Source organism: Pseudopipra pipra, chromosome 4 (genome assembly GCF_036250125.1).
Source record: "Pseudopipra pipra isolate bDixPip1 chromosome 4, bDixPip1.hap1, whole genome shotgun sequence".
In the NCBI taxonomy this organism is placed as follows: Eukaryota; Metazoa; Chordata; class Aves; order Passeriformes; family Pipridae; genus Pseudopipra; species Pseudopipra pipra.
The window spans coordinates 5,309,240-5,331,396 of record NC_087552.1 but is presented as its reverse complement, the minus strand read 5'-3'; the positions used below and the strand labels follow the sequence as shown (position 1 = coordinate 5,331,396).

At 41.6% G+C, this 22,157-nt stretch overlaps 1 protein-coding gene across 1 annotated transcript in view; it reads right to left on the bottom strand.

The window, feature by feature from the left end:
- AFG2A (AFG2 AAA ATPase homolog A) overlaps nucleotides 1–22,157 on the bottom strand; it is a 167,688-nt gene that overhangs the window by 28,049 nt on the left and 117,482 nt on the right. Inside the window, exon 15 of the mRNA XM_064651470.1 lies at nucleotides 5,377–5,541. Within this exon, the coding sequence (XP_064507540.1) occupies nucleotides 5,377–5,541 (165 nt within the window). The remainder of the gene's footprint in view (nucleotides 1–5,376; nucleotides 5,542–22,157) is intronic.

Genomic DNA, 22,157 nt, shown 5'->3' with positions numbered 1-22,157 from the left:
ATGGGCTTGTCATGCATAAATTTTAGTGCAAATACTCCTCTCTATACCAAACCTTACATTTTGCATAAACATGCTGATTGCTAACCAGGCATTATATCCTCCCAGGGTGAGTGCACACAGTACTGTATCAGGTCTCAGCTGATGAAAATCCATCCACTTTTGGCAACAAACCTGCCACCCCATCTCTGAAAAAATGCGCGATGGGAGCCTGATCTTTCTGAAATGCCTGAAAAGGAAAGTCTGGAGGAAAAGGAGAGATGGAGTAACACCACAAAGTCTTGTTTTCAGCACTGCCATGCCAATGAGTGATCACCCACATACCCAGGTGCTCGTGCTGCCCTTGTTCCCAATCTGCCCAAGCACATTCTGCACGTACGAGGTTCTTGTGAGACCAGCAGCGAGCAAAATCCCATGGGAAGTCCTGTGCAGTTAGTTATTTCCTTTCCGGTGATTCATCTCGTTTATCCCAAACACTGACATTTGGAAAACATTCCGAATGCCAGGTATTTCCTCACCTTCCAGCCACCTGTGCCAAACACATCCTTAGCACTGATAAACGTGTATAGGAAGGCGGTGATCCCGTATTACCCATATTGGATGAAGGCTGAGCCTCTTTTCCTCACCCACCCACACAAAAATGTTCACTTTGCAATGAGTGATATAAATTAACAGATCCTCTGCATCATTCCAAGAGAAACATCAGGAGTTCATCTGAGGCCTTAATCTTGCTGCATTGCAGTTTGACAGCGTTCCTCACTTTGAAAATCTGTAATTTCACTGTGATGCCACATCTTGGTGTGGAGCTGAGCTGTGCCTTCAGAAGGAAAGGCCGTCCAGCAGTGTCAGGCCAGAGTCATTTCAGCCCCAGATGCTTTAACTACAAAAGAATATTTTCAAATCACATACTTCTGATGCGACATATGCATTTCTTGGTGGCATTTTAGAAGTACAAAGTCTGATGGCCCAGTTCCAAAGCATGATGTGTTCAGCACCTTTGACACCCGCTGAATCCAATGGGAATTGAACATGCTCAGGATGTAGCATGACTGAGCAGAAAAGCAACAAACATGTTTACATTTAAAAATTAGAACCCTGAGCTTCAGCCAGGACAAGATTTGAATGGTATACTGTTTTTTTTCCCCATATAGAGACTTTACTTTTTCGGGCTTTTTTTTTTAATTTTTTTGATGCCTTCACTTCAAAAAGCCAGAGTCTCTTTTTAGGCTACTATACAGGATTGAATTCATTGCCCTTTAAAAATGCTAGGCAGAAAACCTTTTCCTTAAGTCTGGAAGATCTTTTTCTTCACAGAAAGCTAGATGTAAAGAAAGTAAAACATCCTTATTTGTCAAATGTCCTTTCCCCTCCCCATATCTAAGGCCTCTCTCCCCTTTACTGCAGATGTTCTTCACTAAAGAGACAAATTTTTTCTAATCTCCTAAAAGACTCTTTACCCTTCTGTACACCTATGACAGAACTCATCCTCATTCCTTTCATACTTAGTACCTTCCTCTGTAAGAGAGAGAGGAATTTGGAGAGGTTTTAGTTGTTTGGGGTGTTTTTATATTAAAGTTAACAGTTTAAATATGTCAATATCTGGTAAACAAGAACATGCATGTTTTGGAATACATATTTTAAGAGTCAAAGGCTTGAGCTGATTGCAGCTAGTGTGCTGCTGCAAAGACCTTTTTGGCATCAAATCTGCTTTTAGCTGAGCCAGAGCAAACCTTCATCAGCTTGCTTTTCTTCCCCTTCATTCTCTGTGCTCCCATTGAGAGTTATTGCAAAGTGAGAAAGATATTTTTTACATTAACTGTTCTGCTTCGCCTAAGAACCAATGAAAGATTTACAGGTTCCAAGATTCCCGCTTTACTATTGTGTCCTGTAAGCATGGAAACTGATAATACTATAGAAACCATGCCAGCCTTGGCTTTCACCATGACCTGCTTTCCACCAATTTAAAAGCAGTCAGTCCCATTATCTTAGTTCTATTAGCGCACTCATCTGAAGAATATTGTCATCATATCCACATTATTTAACTTTTTATTACTTCTAACCAAATTCAAACTCAAAACAACTCAACGCTTGATTTCAGTTCCTGCCTAAAACTCCCTCTCCACTACTGCCTTTTAAATTTTAACAAAAACATCATCTGACTGGAGCTCAGACAACAAAAGAGGGTCCCTCACTCTACTAGGTTTATTTTCCTTTTTATCACCTACTTTCTGGAAAAAAATATTTCTACAGTGGGGAAACACTGGCTTCATCCCTTGCTCATCTAAGCCCAGTTTAAAAACAGTGGAGCACCTGAGTTTGTGGAAAGCCAATCTTTCCTAAAGATGGGTTATATGGCTGTAGCAGCACCATGAAAACAAGCAAAAAGGAACTCACATGGCTTGTACTTTAAAACATCGCTTTTAAATACTTCTGTGGCCGGATCTTTAATTAGTCCTACTTTAGTGAGAAATCAAACAGATAAAACTTCTCAGCATGAAGTACAGCAGTGAAAACGCTCTAGGAAAAATCTGTGACCAAATTGGGAACAACCTCAGAGCAAAGACATCCTAATTATATAAAAAACCACTAAAAAACATTTAAAAATATTGATAAAATTTGGACCTCCTGAAATTTTGCCCAAAATAACACACAGAAACACTAGATTAAACCTTATAAAGGTTTCAGTGCAGCATGATGTTTGTTGTTTTCACCATTTTTATCACTTTTAAGGACTTCTCCTCTGTGCCTACCAATTTCTCTCCTGATTTACAGACACTGAAGTATCCCTGAAGGAGAGCCTCAAGCACTGCTGCACAGCACTGCTCCAGAAAAGGCTAGAAATGCAGATCAAACTCAAATCCAAGTATTTCTAGAAAGCTGAGAATTTGTTTGACCTAAAAGCTAATTGTACAGACATTGCTTGTCTAGTGCCCTTTCTTTATTACATTAAACTTCACTTACACACGAGAGAAGGAAATTGTAATTCACCCTCATAAATTATCTTCCATTTTCTCTCACATGAAACAGTGGGAAGTAATCACCCTATTTTGCTATCTTGATATATCTTTAAAGGTACTCATTAAGAGAAACGTGCATCCAGCAGGTGAACAGAGATAACTGGTCATAAGTGATGACAGACAAAAATATATGCAAGTATCTGATCTGAAAAAGGGCCAAGTTGGAAGCCAGATGCTCACTGAACTATCCACTTTACTGGCTTGTTTATTCAGCTCACGGCGGGATGATTCAACGCATCTTTACACGCAACTCCCTATTCATACGGCATCTCCTAGTCACAAAACCAAGCATTTTCCATTTCTTTTTCTAAACAAAGGGTAGAACAGTGGAATGGGAACTTGCCATTCAGCAGCGGAAACTATTTGTAAAGCTGGGAAGCTGGAGACACTAGGAAGAAAAGGCTTTAATGAAACTGGCCACTGTGCGTGCCAACTGCCAAGACTTCTTATGTATTCTTCCAAGGAACACTGACTGAGCCTTTTTCTGTATTTACTCTTTGCATCCCAGTTATTATAATACTTTGAATGATGCAAAAGAACAGAATTCATGAGCAATGCCGTGTTAGAAACAGGCAGCCCTTTTTTCCCCCTGCAAGTAGTGTGTAGCTACACTCAATGACCCATTAACTTATTTTTGGTTCTGTACAAAGCCAGCACCAAGACATTTGCGACTCATTATCAACCAGGCACAGGAATTCACCACTAGAGTTTCAGCTGATCCAGATCCAGAGGAAATCCCCATATGCTTTGCTTGGAATTTCTAAAATACAAGCATTACAGTTGTTGCCTGGTAAGACAACAGTTTCCATACACAAGGGAGGATATGTTTATGCTTATGTTTTTGGAGGCTTGTAGCTCAGCCAGAGGCAGATAAATTTCCCTAAGGCAGCAAAAGCTGTATCACTGTCACCCGGATATGAACACAGCACTGTTTCAGGTCACTGCTCCAAAGTGTGGGGGCAGTAGAGCTTCAACAGTTTTTCAGACCAACACTCAAGCCTGAAACCCTTTTTATTGTTGCCTTTTTTCCATTATGATAGCCCACATTGTGTGGAAATGAGATGTGCTACACAAACCAGCCTTGCTCCCTACACAGCTTTCATTCATTCTTTCCCAGAGCACAGCCTGTCCTGCACTGTGGAGGAGAAAAGATCTTGTGTGTTCAACTTTGGTGTCCCCTGTGACACAGGTTCCCAAAATGAGGCCGGAGCACACTCAGCAGTGCCCTCAGCAGCCAGAGGTTACTTAGTAGGCAACACAGCATTTTACATCATACCAGCATTTGAGTGATAGCTAAATGAGCCGAAATCTTGCCTGGAACATCATGTTCAATGACCAGTCCCTTGAGAAGGACCTTCAGGATTACAAGAACCACACAAACACTCCACCATCACCCCCTCTTTTGGACCAAGACAAAAGTTTACCTTATTTCCCTGCCCTTGTAAACAGCACACTGAAAGCTGGAGAGCTAAGGCAAGCACATCACATTTTCCACTCTGCTATGGAAAAAGCAGAAGGTGACTATGTAATTAAAGATGTTGCGATAATACACTAGGACTGCTTACAGGAAGGTGGAAATTCTGGTCTTTCGTACCTTTTAAGGGCTTGACTTGGCAATCTTAATAACAGTCTTTGAATTTTTGAAGTAATATAATTACTCTCAATTAATTAAAATGAGGAAAGAATGAAATATCCTTTCACGAGACACTGACATGAATAATATTCAGGGAGCAGAGTGGTGACCACTAATGTACTGCTACTTATTATAACTGCCAGGCAGCAGCATCTGAGAAAGTTTCTCCTTCTACCCAGGACAGGAAATAATTGTCTGACGTTCATTGTCAGAAGGTAACTAATAGCAATGAGCTGTAACAGTAAAGTGTGGCTGTGAGGTCCTGATTATATGGAATAGGAACACAAGCTTCAAAGTGACCAATGACTGCCTTGCAATTCCCCTGCACTGTTCCATAACTCCATCTGAGGCTCTCAGTCACAATCCTAAACTCAAAAGATCCCTGGGGATGTGGGGAGACTCCCCCAGGTGAACTGCCTGGGGAGTCTGGGAGCACTTGCCTCTGCCTCCCTCCACTCCTGGCAGCACATCCTTCATGAGGCCATCTGGGATCGTACTGTGGCTCACCCTGGAAGAGACCTTTCCCTTGGCAACAGTCCTCTGATGGAGATCTTGAAATAAAAAAGCCCCAGATTGCACTCTGCTCTCTGAGCAGAAACACAGAAATCTCTCAACCGTTCCCTTTCACAGTTCTGACCAGCACTTGGAGAAGGCTAAAGGGATGGTATCTGGATGATACTTGAGTTCAACTTAAACATCATTTTGTGCAGTGACTCCAGAAAGTTTTACCTCTGCTCCTGAGTACTTCTGTGTGTGCTCAACGAGCTCAGCTAAGCAGACTTCATCGCTCACTGGCATGGACTGAAAATGAAGTTTGAAGATCTCCCTGCGAGTGGCTGCATCTGGCAACGGCACGTAGATAATTCTGTCTATTCGTCCTGGTCTCAGCAAGGCCTGCAATGAAATCACAGGAGAAGTTATAGCACATCAAGAGAGTAAAAACCACAACTCAAAACCAAGACCACCACCAAATAACCAACAATTTCAGCAAAAGCAAGAAGGTGCACAAGAAAAGACAGTAAGGCTACTCAGCTTGTGAAATACCAATTAATGGAAAAAAGGAATCATAAAGGAACTATATGTTCCTAAAATAATACTTTCAGACTTGTTGCAAGGTGTGCTGGAATGTTAGGGCTTGGCAGACGGACAGGTGGCAATGGACACATCCCAAGTTCAGATCTTCCATCAAGACATCAAGCAGAGAAAAAAAGGATTTTTGAAGTGAAGCTTACATTCTGAATTCATGTTGCTTTATCCCAAATTATTAGAGCTGCATGTGCTTACAGAGGAACAGATTATTCTGAGAAGCTTTTTATGCAAAATAAGGTAACAACAGACAGAGGTCAGTGATGCTCAGCTTCAAAACAGGAGATGGAAGGAAAAAATTTCTAGAAGAGAAGCTCAGCCTTGGGGCAGGTCATCGGGGAGGCTGTGGAAACTCTTGTCCTCAGGGGTTTTATGGCTCAGCCAGAGGAAGCCAAGCTCTCCCTGATCAGGTGCTGGCAATAGTCCCACATGTGCAGAAGGGGGATCACAGGGCCTCTGGAAGCTCTCTCTAACCAGCATTTCTGTGACTCTGTACTTTCTGGACAAGGTCAAAAAGTAAACATTGTCTATATATAAAACAGTTATATCCGATATACAGGGGAAGCCAAGCTCTTAAATACATGAGAAGAGAGGAAACTCATTTCCCTATATTTATAAAAAAATCTTCAAGATTCTTGAAAACCATCTACAGTAAAAAAAAGTAAAAACCCTCCCAGCCTTTCTTACTTGACATATGAAAAAAACCCCATAACACAATAATCCTGTGCACAGCAAATGCACATAAATAGTATTTAAACTATTTTTTAAGAACTGAACAATGTTTATAAGATTCAGCATGTAACCTAAATTGTTTTTATGTTATGGTTCTCCCTTGGGCAGAGCAGTTTGAGTTCCAGATGACTAGAGATATTGCATGGCTGTCCTGGGCTGTCAGCCAATAAGTCTTTTCCCAGCCTGATCATGTCAGTGAAAGTCATGCTGAAAAAATAGTAGGAAAGAGCTTTCCTTCCTGCACAGCATTGATCAAGTTAACACCCTTCCTAGAGTTTCTTTAAAAAGACTGTTGTGGTGCTTCAGAGTGGAAAAATGTATCCTGAATGTTAAGAGATGTCTTGTTATTTTTAAAACAGAACATGAAAACGCTCAGCAGAAAGCACACGGCACCATGGTGTGCTGCAAGGAGCTGTGTAAGGATAGAAGAAGGAATATATGTGCTGGGAAGACCAAAAGGTCTGTATCCCTCCCTGTACCCTGTCCTTGCAGTGGTCAGTGCTAGATCCCTACAAAAGAGAGCAAGAAACAAGTTGTCAAGAGCACTCCTGATACATCCACCAAAGAACTCAGCTCACTGCTGATAACTCGATGAGTGTGTAATTCAGTGCCTAAATCGTGTGTGTGTGTCAGGATGTTGCCAATTTTTGTCAAGGCACTTGAAAGAGAAATTTGCATGTTTCAAGACTAGGCTTGGAGGGAGAGGAATTATTACTGCAATTGTATTCTGCATGCTCTTAAGGAAATGCCCATAGCTAATTCTATTATTTAGAAGAAGCAAGAGATATTCATGTGAGTATGGTGGTGTGCCTCTTTTAAATCAAGGCAGGTTTCATCAGGACACCCAGATAATTGGAACATTTTCTAGAGCCAGCTTAGCTTCCCAGTGATGAATGACCAGGGCTTGTTGTGCAAGTGGGACAGGAAAAATGCCTGGTGCCAATGAGCTGGGGGCAAGCACTCCATTGCCTTGCACTGGCTTTTGGTTCTGAGACAGTCTCCTAACACGACAGAGCACCCACGCTGGCAAAGCACAACTGCAGATGTAATACAGAGAATATACTTTTTTTGGTCAGTTACTAGAAACTGTATTTCCTCCAGTTTGTCCCCAAAGCTTTGTGTTTTATATATAGTCATAGCTGGAGGCCCAAGTTTTAAACACGCTATCACTACTTTCTTGCTACGACCAGGCCTAGGGACCTTGTCCAAGATGGCCAGATGTGCTGGGAACTGCACAAAAAAAGCACAAGTCAGTCTCAGCAGCGCTTGCTGCTTGTATTGACACAGACAAAAAGGAGAGAAAATATTCTGTAACCTCAGCTTGAGACAAGAGTCAAATTCCCTCCAGCCCCCAGAGACAAAAGCAGATTGAACCGAGCGCTGGTCTCCACCAGCCCTCCCGATGTGGTGACCGTGGGAGAACCTGGGCACAGCTCTATTGCTCCTTGCTCTGTTGTCACCACCTTGTCCCTTTGGCAAGCCACCAACCCTTCACGCTCCTGAGGAACTAAAAGCAGAGGGAGAGGATGAGGCAGGAGCCTGTCTTGATCCATCCTGTGTTACTGGAGGACAAAGCCCGGGTGAAGCAGCTGCTCTGCTGCCGGTGCTCAGAATGCAACTGGAGACCAACGGCAAGTCAAGGCCACTCTGGTTTGCAGGGCATCGTGTTGCTCTCTCCGGTCTTTGGTCTCTGTGTACTTCCCATGGAGGTGCTTTTCCTTTCCGGGCAAAATAATTCAGGACTTAGGACTGAGCTCCATGTAGAGGTTGGCAATAAGGGTAAAAGGTACCCCTCATGATGTTTTTGCTCACTGGAGGACAGTGAGCTCTTTCTGGGTTGCTTAGGGGAGCCTGCTGTGGCACGTGGTGTGCACACCTGTGGCAGCACCGTCAGCTTCAACACCAAGGCCTGGGTCATGCTCACCAGCATGCTGGCAGCAGTGCTGAGTTTGAGGGATGCTGGCACCACCTTTTTCCTCACCACCACTTTTCACACAGACCTAGAAGCTACATCTTTTCTCGGTGGGATGTTGTATGATCCAGGCTCCTTCCCTATGGGAAGGGTTTTGGAGATGGGTACTCCAAGCATGCCATGACTTTCACAGGCCGTTCCAGAAGATGGAGCTTCAGTCTTGCAATGTGCATTTGGAAAATTCTGAGGAGAGTGATAAGGACAACGAGGTCACCTCTGGAGCAGCCCTACTGCCCGTGGGTGCACTGGGGTTCGGTGACGAGCCACTGGCGAGGCACAAGGTGAAGGCACCAGGATTGATCCTCGCTGTGGAACTGGAGGAGAAGGGATCTAGCAGGAGCAGGCTGTGTCTTGGCTGAGCAGGAGGAGAGGCAGGTGGGGGAGGGTGAAGAGTTGAAGTGGGGCTGCAGGTTCAGGCAGATACAGCTGCACAAAATGAACTGCTCGCGGCTGGGAGATGCAGAAGCGATTTGAGGCGAGGAGCACAGAGAAGGTGGGAAGTTGATGGGGCCAAAATTAATTGATGTGTGCGCAGAGCTACATAATTCACTGATGTCGAGATGTGAGGGTTGCATAATTTACGTCGGCCAGGAAGGGCACAAAATTAAGTAATTGGGGTTTTGGTAGAAACCAGAATACTTCAAAACCAGAACACTTCATGCCATTAAGCAATTCTTTCGCAGGTTTATGTAATTTTTTTTGGTTTTACCGCAACAGTTATGAAAAGGGTCTAAGTGCACATGCACTGAAAGGTTATTAGTGGTACATAGGTACAATGTTTTTCTGGGAGCACTTAAGGGAAGTGGGATAATTGTCATGTAATACTTAGTATCATCGACGGCAAAAATACATTTTTATGAAGAAGAAAGTGCTCCCCTTTCAAACATACATGGTTCATTATTTTTGTAATTAAAATGTATTTCTTCAAAATACATCATTGAAAAAGATAGCTAAGTCAAAAATGTGTATTTTGTGCGCAATTATGAAGCTAATTATTTCAGGAAAGAAAACTTAAACAGGTAAAGCTGGTAAAATATTTGTGGTTCCTATTAAGATGGACCAGAATTAACCTTAGCGCTTTGCTAATTTTCCTCCTCCTCCTCTTTTCCTTTTTTTTTTTTACAGCATCTATCTTTAGTTAGCTTTTCAAAAATCACATTGTCAAAGAAAGCAGAATTACAACACTGGCAGAAGCAGGTGATGAGCTTTCTGTGGGATAGGAAAAAAAATAGCTTTCCTACTGACATACCTCCACAGCCATGCCTAATTCACCAAAAGCATTTTTAATCAGATCTTACAGCAAAAGTCACGATAAACTGTGCAAGAGGGTGACCCGACATTAGAAAAAATAAATATAATTTAAAAAAACCAAACCAAACAAAACAAAAAAACAAAACCACAAAGCAAACAGTAAATGGCATATTGAGGTGTGTAAGAGAAAGCAAGTCAGTTCAGCAGGTACCAGAGCTCATCTGGAGAATCAGTGCTACTGCATGTTCTCTGCTGCAATCAATCTCCACAAGCACGAAGAGATTTTTATAAAACTTTTCTTTCAAGTAAGTACATTGTTTTTAATGCAGAACCTAAAAAAATGCAACTAAAAGTTTAATTTTTGCCTTTGGAGTCCGTTGGGATTAGACCACTGATGAAAATGAGAGGACCGGAAATAGTTAATTTGCAACCAAATCCTTCCAATTTAAATTAACAATTGTTATTTATGAACCCTTGTTGTGGCCTCTACTTACACAGAGCCCCACTACACTACAAGAGATGCTCTGTATCTTGTAACCTCACTGGGTAATGCAAAATTGTTTTACTTTCATCATTACAGTATTTGAGCATTTCTAAAGCATTTTAAAGTCATAGGATGAACAGAATCAGACAGTGGCCTGGGTTGGAAAGGACCTTAAAGATCACCCAATTCCAACCCCCCTGCCATGAGCAGGAGACCAGGGTGCTCAGAGCTCCATCCAACCTGGCCTCGAGGATGTCCAGGGCATCCACAACTTCCCTGGGCAACCTGTGTCAGGGCCTCACCACCCAGCCATAGCCTTCCTGTAGTCTGTGCAAGCAATAACTGTGAGATGCTTTCCATGGTTTTGCCCACATGTCAGGGCAGATGCGTTGCAAGTGTGGGAAGCGTTGAGGCCTTCTTGTGCCATCATTTATCTCTGGCAGGAGTGGAGTGTCAGCTCCCATAAAGGTGCTTCTCCTACGCTTTCGAGGCTCACCTCAGTGCCTGGTATTTTCGTTCTCGCTCTGTGCCAGAGCAGGTCATGCTCCCAGCCCAACACATCAGGAAATGCTTGGCATTTTAGGATCTTTGAAAATTTCAAGTACAGGAAGCTCATCCATCCTGTTTGCTAGACAGGCTAGTGGCGGCTTTTGCAACCATGGATTCATTACCAAAATTAGAAGGTGCTGAGGGGGAAAAGACACATTGGAGTGTCACTATTAGGGACTTAAAAACCACAGTCCAGCGAAGAGCTAAATTTTATTGTTCCATGAGGGTTTATTCCCCCTCCATCTGGTGAGAGCTGCTTTGGGAGGCAACCCGAATTCCTGTGTTCCAGGTGACACGCTTATTCACTGTGTCACAAGGCTGGAGTCTTGTAATTACAGGCACCCGAGTCAAGCGATACTGCTTTGTTCTTGCCAAGAGCCCCTTTCCTCACACTCTTCCACCTCCCCACCTTCTTCCTTCTGTGCCAAAGTCTGTCACCACCGTCAGCACATGCCAACATCTCTAACCAGTTCCCCTCTTTGATGACTTTTTTTGCCGGTCACCACCCCTTGTACTTCTCCCAAGATTTGTGCAGATTACACTCTGTTGTCGTTACACAACATCTACGATTCCTCTCAGGGTGGAGCAGCTTGGTTCCGTACCCTACGGTACATCCACCACTTCATAAACTGCATTCACTAACAGAATTTCATTAAATATTATGGGAAACTAGCTCCTAGAAAATGTGGCGGTCTCCTGTTATCAATCCCTACGCAAAGGCTTTGCTTTCCTCATAGATCTCTAAAAATCGGGCTGCACAACCCTTCCATCGTGTCAGTCTTGCTCAAGACCCAGAGCATTGTGCAAGTTGACAAGAAAGGACACGATAGGTTTGACAGCAGGTGTTCAGGAAGAATGTGCGCTACCGAGTGGCAGCACAGCAGGAACCTTTTAATCAGGCAGTAACCAGAAGTACTAATTAAAGCCAGAGATGGTTTGATACACTGGCAAACAGTAAACCAACTTCAACAGGGAGACAGTCGATGTGATCCGAGTCCAAGCCAAGATGAGGCGATACAGAGAGTGAACCAACTCAAAAATAAGGATGTGACTGATCTGTCCCTCATTGCTTAGCAGTCAGATGCCCCTACTTGTGTGGCATCTACTCACTTTGCTTATCCTCCACGTCTACGCTATTAGTTAACCTTTTCCCTTCAACTACTAATTTTTACCTGTTTGTCCCATCAACAGAGGGAAAACTTTTCTGTGTAATTCAATATATCTTCTGGAACTGCTCTCTTTCCTGGCTACCAACAGGAACTAACAACTACAGATCAGTCTCTTAGTTATTATAGCAAACCTACAGTGCCAGTATGCAGAAAAATAACAAATTCATCTTTCCTTAGAAAAAGAAACCTGGGAAAAGAACTGCCTTAAATCAACAGAAAGCAATGGTGTCACTTGCTTGAACGACATACCCTGCTTCTGCATGTTCCACAGCAAATCAGTCATTTCCACTATGGGTGGTGATTTTAAATAGGTATGAGTATTACTTAAATAATTAACTTACAAATAGGCAGTGCTTAGAGTGCTTTGAGACGGCAAAAATTTCCAGAGTTGATGTGAAAGCATATCAAGCCTCAAAAACCTCTACAGAAGGCCAGGCTTGTCTTTCCAAACCTGCACAAAGCTGGACATAACAAAATATTCTCATCTTTTTAATGTTACTCAAGAGTAACTGCAGTGTCCCCACTGCTGTACATCACCATCCTGCCACTGACAGAGCTTGATTAATACAGCGAATTCACCGGGAATTGTGGAGAAAGGAGACTTGAGGAGACTTGTTTCGTTGCAGCAGTGACACCGTTCAAACACAGCTTTGAGGAACAATGTGCTCCTTGGCCCATGCAGACAATAGCAGAGCACGTTTTTATGTGGTTTTGTTCAGATAGGATTAAAATATCTCAAGAAACCGAGTTTCAATCCCTTCTCTTGGCAGAAACATCTGCAGGCAGATACTCCGCAGCTGCAGAACCAGTATCTCCATGCCTTTTTTTTTTTTTTCCATCTGATATTTTAAACAGTTAAATTGGCCAGTTGGCACAAATTACTACAGTGCTCACTGGGAGCCAAGCTTTGCCCAAGCCTCCATCTATAAAAGTCTAAACCTGTCAGTAACACGGCCCATGTTCAGTGCAGTAAAAAGCAGTGCAAATCCAAGCAACCCTACTGATACAATTCCAGTTTGGCACCACAAAAATTCAGCTCCAAATTACATTCAAACCCATGGAGGCACCAACAGGGAATCAGCCCCTTCGCTTTGTCAATATGGTCTCAGAAAAGCAATTTACATCAGATTTCTCACAATCTGCCCGTACTTTCAGGCCACTCAACTGCACGTTTTAAAGCTGCAAACTTCCTTTCCAAAGAGGATTTCAGGACAAGATCTTGTCCTCTCCCCATGTCCAATCTGAGCAGTCTTACTCCAGTGGCAAGGGACAGAGAACATCCCAATTTTTGGCTGTTTTTCTGCAATTTTAGTAAGGAGCAGGAGCGATCTGGTCCTTTGCCACTTGCTGGGTCTCACAGACAGGTTTTGATGTGGAGAAGATATTGGAATACACTCTCTTCTCTAAATGCCATGAAGCTCTTCCTCCCCCATTTCTAATAAAATGATTTTTAGTAAAGTTAAAATTAAGTGAACGGAAAAAAAAAACTATCATCAGCTAATAAACAACATAACACTCCCTCCTCAGTGCATGTTTACATAAGAAAGTCCTGTCTAAGAGGTGCAAAACCTCAGGAATGTCAGCTTTTTTTTTTTCCTCCTCTTTTTTTTTGGGGGGGGGAGGGGTTTTAATAAAAGAACCCCTTTAGAAAAGATAACAATTACCTGTAATGGAACCTGGAACCAGACTCTTTTGGCAATTAATCACCCAGGAGCCGTTGCAATCCTGCAGGCTGTTTCTGACAGATTTTGAGAGCTTTACAGGAATCACTAGGATAAGATGTGCCTGGGCTGGCTTCTGACAGGGACTGATCATGTACAAAGTGTACTGTTGGTTTTGGGTTGGTTTTTTTAAAAGTTTGTATATTCATACACACACACATATATACACATACACACAGATGTGTGCACCCAAACACACATTTTTATGGGAGTCTTTCTTTACATACATGGAACAACTGCAGAACTCATTTATTGACCCAGAGGCAAAAAAAGAAAGAAAGAAAAAAAAAAGAAAAAAAGCCTTTTCTTCCTCTCAGCAAAGTAGAGCTATCCATCACTTAACAGAGATACTTCCTGTTTTCAAGCAGTTGGGAAGGCATGACTTCCAACCCAAATACTTGGCTTGGCAAACCATTCCTGTGTTGACAGATGCTTTTATAACCACTTCATTCCACCTGAAGTTTCAGTATAAAAGGAGGTGTTTTTTGTTGTTGGGGTTTTTTTTACCTTCTTTTTTTTTTTTTTCTTCTTTTTCTGAGGGAGGAGAAAGGGAAAGCAGAAAAGAGAGGAAAGAGAGGGAAAAGGAAGGAAAATACCGCAATTATAACAGCTGGATGACAGAGGTTAGCATAGCTCTGACAGATGTTACCATGTAACCTCAAAATGACATGTTAGAGAAAAAACAAACCACCGAACCTGTTTCTTATAGGAAAGAGAATTCTGAACTCCTGCCAAAACAGTACAATTCTCCTCAGAAGCTTTCGAACACTGCAACAATGATCTACCACATAATACATTATTTTCCATACATAGCCTATATCTTTATATTACCACGGCTCTGACTGATTAAATTACCAGCATGGGATGAGATGTTTTTCAGAGAGACAACTTAACCCCAAATGACAAAAATTGACAGCGGGTCAGCTCCATCAGGACCTGCCTTGTAATAGGTTTTCATCTCCTACTTTCTGTTTTCCTAGGATTCATTAACAGGACATGCTCTTAACACTTCTCAAGACCGAATACTTCAGTGTGTGACAAGGAAAAGTAAAAATGTGCTGCAGACAAGAAAATGTATTTGTAAAGCCGCACGATCCATTTTATGTAAGCTTTTGCCATATCAGTTTCTGTATTCCTTACACCTGGTTACTTCAGTAACTACCCTACCACAAAAATCTTCATGACTTCTCCTGGCTTGTGACCAAGACCTGTCTAACAAACTACAGATAAACAAAGTGTAAAAGAAATGTTCCTGGAACACACCATGCATGAGAAAGCAGCTGCTTCTAAAGAAAGAAGAGATCAGCAGAGAGGTAGGCAACATCAAGGAAACAATTCAGAAACAGTTTCAAAAGGAAATCAATGACTTTCCGTCATTGCTGCCAAAGCTGTGGCAGAAAAAAAAAAATTTCTGGTTTTCATTATTTGAGAGATCTTATTTTACTACTGTGGCTCTGGAAGACCATTTTAAGCAATAAAGTAGATACTCATCACAATAACTGTAAGTTAAAGTCATTCAACTCGTAGAGAGAATAAAGTCATGATACAATAAATATCACTCATTTTACTTGAAATTGGAAACCAAGGTGATTCTGCCTTTAAAAAATCTATCTTGAGACTTATATTCCAAACAGACAGGGATTGAACCAAACAAATCCTGGTTTAAACCCTTCTCTTTGGGAGACACAGCCCTCCTGCCCCTTCATAACTAACACATACTGGGTACAATGCAAGTGCCAAGACCATCTGAGACCGACTAAGGCATCTTAGATCACCCCAAGGCTAAAAGGTGTTATCAAGGATCCTTTCTCCCTGCCAAGGGGTAGCTGGTGGCCAGGCAGGAGCCTGCTGAGCAGAACAAAGAGCACAGGACGCCCCTGTTCAGGTCATCAAATCCCAGCTTTTAGGGAACAGCCAGATGTGGTCACTGAGGACACCACTGATGCAACAGTTCAGGTGACACAGTTCCAGAGACTGAGAAAGTGCAGATAATACTAAAGAACTGCATGCTTGACTCCAGAATCCCAGATAGCTACATGCCAAGATATTAAGATAGTCAAGACATGGCTAATTAAGAACAGCAGTGCACTGGCTGGGTCAGAAGCCAAGACACTCTGCTTGAAGACAAGGCCCCAGCCGACATGCCTTCCCTTATTATTGCAGGCAGACAATCACTGACTTCCTCCACCCGGATGCAGGAAGACAACCTGGTGGTTTTCTCCCTCATACCGGCAGAAACCACTTTGTGTGTTGATCTTAGAAACTTGTGGGTAGTGATGAGTTTACACAAATTGCAGTGCTTACTGCAGCTGCCAGTTGCAAGCGACGGACAGAGCTTGGACTCTGGGTTAAAATATGTCCTTCTAGTGCTGGTAAAATTTCTGAAATCATTTTGCAGGTCTGCCAAGTGTTTACAGCCCCTAATAGAATGAAGACCTTTGGTGACACGAAACTCGCAATTTTTCCCTACACTGCCAAGAGTTCCCTCAAACATATGCAGGACTCTGTTGATTGTTGTCCATCTGCCTTTCTCCTTGACTGTCCCCCTCTCTGTGAAGTCACCCATAATGTTTCCAGCTCTAAGCACTTTTCAATGGAGGAATTATTTTGGTCAGCCCCTTTTACACATTCTACAGTCAGCCTGAAGGCATTCTTGCCATGGCAGACAGTCTGCCATCAGATCTGGCTTCATTCTTACCACATATCCTAGATATTTCCATCTTCATTTCTGGATAATTTAGGAGATTAAGTCTTGTTCACCTCCCTGACGAATCTCAGTATTTGTTATAAATTCATTCCATTTAATACCTACTATTTCCCCAAGGCATTTAATTTCAAAAGCTTTTAGACGTCTGTCTGTACCTTTGGTGGATTTCCAGCTTTCACATCCAACTGTTAAGGTGGAAACAGAATTTTAGTGGAAGATTCCTAGATCCGTTTTAAATTGTGGATTATCATCACCTAAATCTTCATGCTGGCAAATGCAGCTGCTGTCTCGTTGATGTAGTACACCATTTCTTTCTGGACATCCTGTTCATTTCCATCTTACTGCCGTGCAATGTGAAGATGCCTGTTTTGCACCTACCTTGTTTTTGAATCACATTATCAGAGTCGAAAATTACTGTGGTTCTCATTAAGTCTATTTGGTTTTTAAATGAATTTTTCCACCCCTTTCTTTTGTCCATGAGTGTCTGCGGGATCTATGTTACCTGGAAAACAACCCAGCTGTGGATTTTAAGTAACATAATGCATGTTCTACTTGTGTTAACGTTTTATCTCCCACTGTTTCCCACTTAAATGAACAGTGGCTCCAAATAGCAGAAGTAAAAGATTGCACCTTTACTTGTCACATAAAGGAGTGTTCACCTTGTCAGTGTGTAATTCAATCAAGAAAGCTGCACCTTTACCTAAAGCCTTGATGAAGCAATTACTTCTCTCAACACACCCTGTCATTTCAAGACATTACAGTATCAGTCCTGATGGACAGTTTCAAATATTATCTCTAAATCTATGAGTATAATCCAGGTTATAAAACACTGGGGGAGGTGTTTCAAATACGGGTTTAGTTGAGTTATGGGCAAATTCAATTCATATGGGTCAGCATATGATCTCTTCTACCGAACTTCAACTCACCCTTTTATTCTGCCTGAAACAGCACAGGAGAAGACTTTTCCACCAACAAAAAAAAGACAGCATCACAAATTACTACAGCACTACATTAATAGTAGTTCAGGCCATCTTTAATTTCTCTTCTTCTTCTTTTTCCTTTTTCTTTTTTCTCCCTAATTACACTTTTCTAATGACTGTGTTTAGCTTTTGTATCAAGTGTTTCCCTTCACACTGAGAGCTTTATGATGATCTCCTTACAGGTCATTTATTTGCCAAGATTGACAGATCACTGCACTGCTTGGCTGTTTAGTATTATCATTGCTTATTTCCTTCCCTTTTTGTTATAAATGTTTGGTTTATTTCCTTGGTTGGTCTCATGAAGTGTATAAACATATGTTGGTAAAGTGTTTTCATATCACCTTTTTAACATTTGTTTATGCTTCTTTGATACAGCCAGCAATGCATCTTTTCTCTTATTAGACTCCATTTACTTGTAGTGTAATTTACAGAAATTGGGTTTTCCCCCTGAAAGGGTATGTTTGAACAGTCAATTTGCATAATTCCAACAACTTTTACATATACAAACCCACTATGATTTATTAATACTTGCCTGCCTGGAAAGCTGCATTTATGAGCCAGCTGTGAAGCTGTTGGGCAGAAAGGACCAAAAGAAGCCACACTGAGCTCCTGAGGTGATTTTTTTCTTCAGCTAAGCTTTTAAGTGCTGTGGGAGGTTTACTCTTCTTCAGTTTACAGGTGTCCAAATAGGTGTGAGCTTTATAACTGAACAAGCCTACCCTCCTAACAGAATGCAAATTCTGGAAACCAGAAGCAATTTCGAAACAGAAATACTCAAGTTCTTGCCGTACCCGAGCTGTACATTTTCTCACCTAATAGAGTAAGAAGCCACTGCAGTCCCATCCTGCTGCCAGTGCCACAGAATTCCACTCCAGACCCAGGGAACTGTAAGGTATTAGCCAAGGAGAAAAAATACTCGATTGCACCATCCTTTAAAAGAAACGTGTTCTTCCTACCAAACTCCAGTGGTGAGTTATTGCTCATTTGCAACGTGGAAATAGGAAGTATCTTCACTGTTCACGCTAATGTCTTCCCAGAATTTAGCAGTTTTTTGATCCTGAAAGCTTAAGTGACTTGCTTGGGAGTCACTTTGAACTACTGGCTTTATCTTGGGCTCTAATCACCGTTTAGATTCGAACTGTAGTCAATTTAACATAACTATCTGATTACTCCTTCTGATATATCATTTAAGACAGACAATAGCACAGTTCAGGATGCAGTTCAGGAAGAATATGCCCAAAGCTTGATGTTGCCCAAGGGCAATTTGGCTTGTAAGGAAACACCCATTTCTATTTTCTATTGATCTGGACTTCCCGAAGCATTTGCAAATTGCAGCAACTCCATGGAGACATTTGAAATTTAAATTACTCTAACTTACTTCAACCCGGCCATCAGTACTTAAAGCTGCCCTCTAACCAAGAGGAAATAGGAACAGTTGACCCTTGAATGCAGACAACTCTTGAGCTCTAGGGTAAGGATTTACCAAAGGAACTTAAGGGGAAAAAAAATTCTACTTCAGGTTAGTAGGTACATTTCCAACACTAAGAGCTTCACTCCCCACATATTATTTAGCTTTCAAAATTATACTTGTATTCATTCTTCGAGTTTCTGAATCCATAAGGCCATGCTTTGGCTGAAGGCCAGAATATGCAGGAGGAAACAGAATTTCATTTTACTCAAGTTGCTCTGATAGAAAAATCAGAGTTTTAGATTCTTCTGGGGGATGCAAAGATATAATCTTTTTGTACCAATAGCATATGCATGTAAAAATTAGTCTATGGGAAATCTATGCCAAGAAATTCAGCTCTTCTCGTGATGAGCACCAACAATAAGATCACAAATGGTGCCGCCAATGAATCAAACCCCGTTTTAAGCACAAAAATGAAGACAATTAAAATGTGAGTGGAAATAAATTGTTCCCTGGACAGAGTTGGGGATTATGACTGTCAGATTTTGATGCAGCTATGACTTCTCATCTGCTTAAGGCAAGTTAAAATTCAGTTGTTGATGCATGATTCAAATCTCCCTTTGCAAACAGGCTTGGCTTAACATCTCTTTTTCGAAGCCTGATGTTTCAAAAACAATACTTGTATAACAGAGAATACAGCTTAAAAGCTCTGAAACCTTCAATTCTTAAATGGTAGCTCCAAAACTGCCAGCATTCAGAGGTAAGTGAATCAAAAAAATGCTAGACCACACTAACCCACACAGATGGGTGCTGGGGTCTGCGCTGGAGACCCCTTCGGCACAGTCTCCAGCAACAGCAGGACCAAAATCTCTGCAGATTTTACACTCACTTCTGGTACACCTACATGTGTGTTTCATAACTCACAGGGTTCCAGAATTCCTGGAAGATTCATTAACCAACGTGACAGCTTTTGGCCCCTCTGAGAGCACAAACATCCACAGACAAGAACTTTGGGAGTGGGGGAAGGGGGCACAAATTAATCTCAGAGTTAGCACTGCTTTTTCATCCCACTCTGCTCATAGGAAATGCTTCCAGAAAAATCCTCAAATTCCTCGCACACAATGCAGAGTCTGCTCCTGTTGCAGAGTACTTCAAATTTTACTTCCTTACATCAATGCAGTGCTAAAATGGACAAAAGCCATAACTGCAGGGCTTTGCTGGGTGAGCATCCCTGGTCCTGGCTCTCCACCTGCAAAAATGCCAACCAAAGAGAAGGAAACACCCATCAGCAGAAGTTCAGGGAACTCTTGAGCAGCAGGCTTCACCTGTTTATAAATGGCCTGGACTTCATCATGAAGCATCCATTTCCCTCCTCCTGCCCAGGAGGAGCTCTTCTGTATCCACAAACCTACCCAGCCAGGCTAAACAGAAAAAAGGTAAATCCCTGCCTTCCCTATCCCTGTTGCATTTTCTGCCAATGCAACAGAAAAATGACTGGAGAAAAGATAACAGGCACATCCCTCCCAATGAATTCAAAATGAAAATAGTTTAATTTGACAAAAGACCACGTTGATGTATCTCTGTCTATGAAGATCTACAAAGAGATGGGTCCTTGACTCAATTATTCACCTTTCTTTCATGAGCTCAGACTATAAGTGCCCTAAATAACCCATTTTCCAAGAACTGTATTTGAGATTGTTTTAATGTAATATAAACACTACTGCTTAGAGAATGACACAGACAGAAGTGTACACAAAGTGAGCAGAAATAGTCCTGATCATTAGCAAAATCTACTTTATTCCAAGTAAAATGGTAAGAAAAAAATTTCCCACCATCTTCACAATAATCATCTCAAAACTTTGCTGAATTGATCAAAATGAAGGATGATTTCTGACTTGTTTTTGAATTATTACTTGACAAACATGGAATAAAATAAAAAGTCTTCTGAATTTCTGTTAACCACTATACAGTAAATGGGTGCTAAATTATCATAATGCCGCTGATGTTACTATTCATACTGCTGAAATGAAACTTGACACATTGCAAGTTGTATCAGAAACAGTTCCTTTAACTTCCTATTTGTATTTTCTTTTAAATTAAGCCAGACTACTGGCATATTCTAAAAGATAATTTTTTTTTTTCAATTACATATTTCCTGCTGTTTTTTCTCCAAGCTTTTCTTTCTTATGACAGTGAAGCAGCTGTAAGAGGTAACAATTATAGCAAAAATGTTTAATTACCCAACTAGCTTTTAAACAGTACCTGTGGGCACATACGCTCCTCACATGAAGTTACTTAAAAGTAAACCCACAGGAATTATTGTTAAATAATGGTATGATTATCAAAGAAAATTATTCTCTGTGAGTCATTTTACATTAATTACAGCATACTATTTGCAGGGCAACGTAGATGCAGCTCATTCCGCAGTGCTCCTTGGGGAGTTTAACGAGCGGTCGATCCCATTAGGAGCCACGGGCAGGAACTGGACATTCAGGGCCCTGGTGCAGACTCACTGCCTGCAAATCCACCCTCCACACACCAGAGTCTACAGCAAACTTGGCAGGAATGGACTGGAGCAATAAAACTAATGAAAATCAGTTACAAGAGGCTACAAACAGCTGTAAAATATTTAGAGAAAACCATGGAGTTGAAGACCTGAGCAGACTTCCAAATGCTGTTTTCTAACACTCTTAAAATACCCACTCCACTTTTAAAAAATCTCTCCAAACAATGGTTTGATTTAACAGGACTCTCTAGAAATCTGAGAATTAATTCAGAAAAAAGCCATTCAAATACCATTTATAACTGATGAGAGAATATCACTCAGGCAACATTTATAAATGTATAAAGTAGAAAAGTAGCTGTTAATCTCTATGATTTTTTCTCTTCCAGCAGGAAAATGGATCATGCACGTATTTTTTTTGAAGGCAGAATCTCTTCTTCTACCAGCCATCATTTTAATGAGATTTAATAATGCACATAGTTTATATATCACACATACTGTGGTTTTATGCATCGAGCTCAGCTGGAGTGACGATTGCTCAGTTCTGAATTACAGATATCTTTTTAGAGGGCTTGCTTTGGATTATTATTCATAGTATCCTTCCATTACCTTTCCAAAATCTTCACTGATGAGTCTACCAAAGGGAGAATCACTCTAACAATGTACACTTACACTAATTGAGTCATTAGAGCCCCATCCTGCTACCAGTGCAGCTCCTCTGTCACCTCCTGGCACTCTGCTAATATTTACAGCAGCAGAGGCTGGTCCCAGAAATGAAACAGTGGCCACTGGCTTTTCCACCACATGAATCAGCAAGTTTATATAACCTCAACATCCTGAAACTCGGGTGGTTGAATCTTACTCATTATCCAGTCACCGAGTCCTCCTGGCCAGCAGGGAATTCCAGAATTCGGAAGTTACCTCTAAGTCACTTCGATCAACTCACAA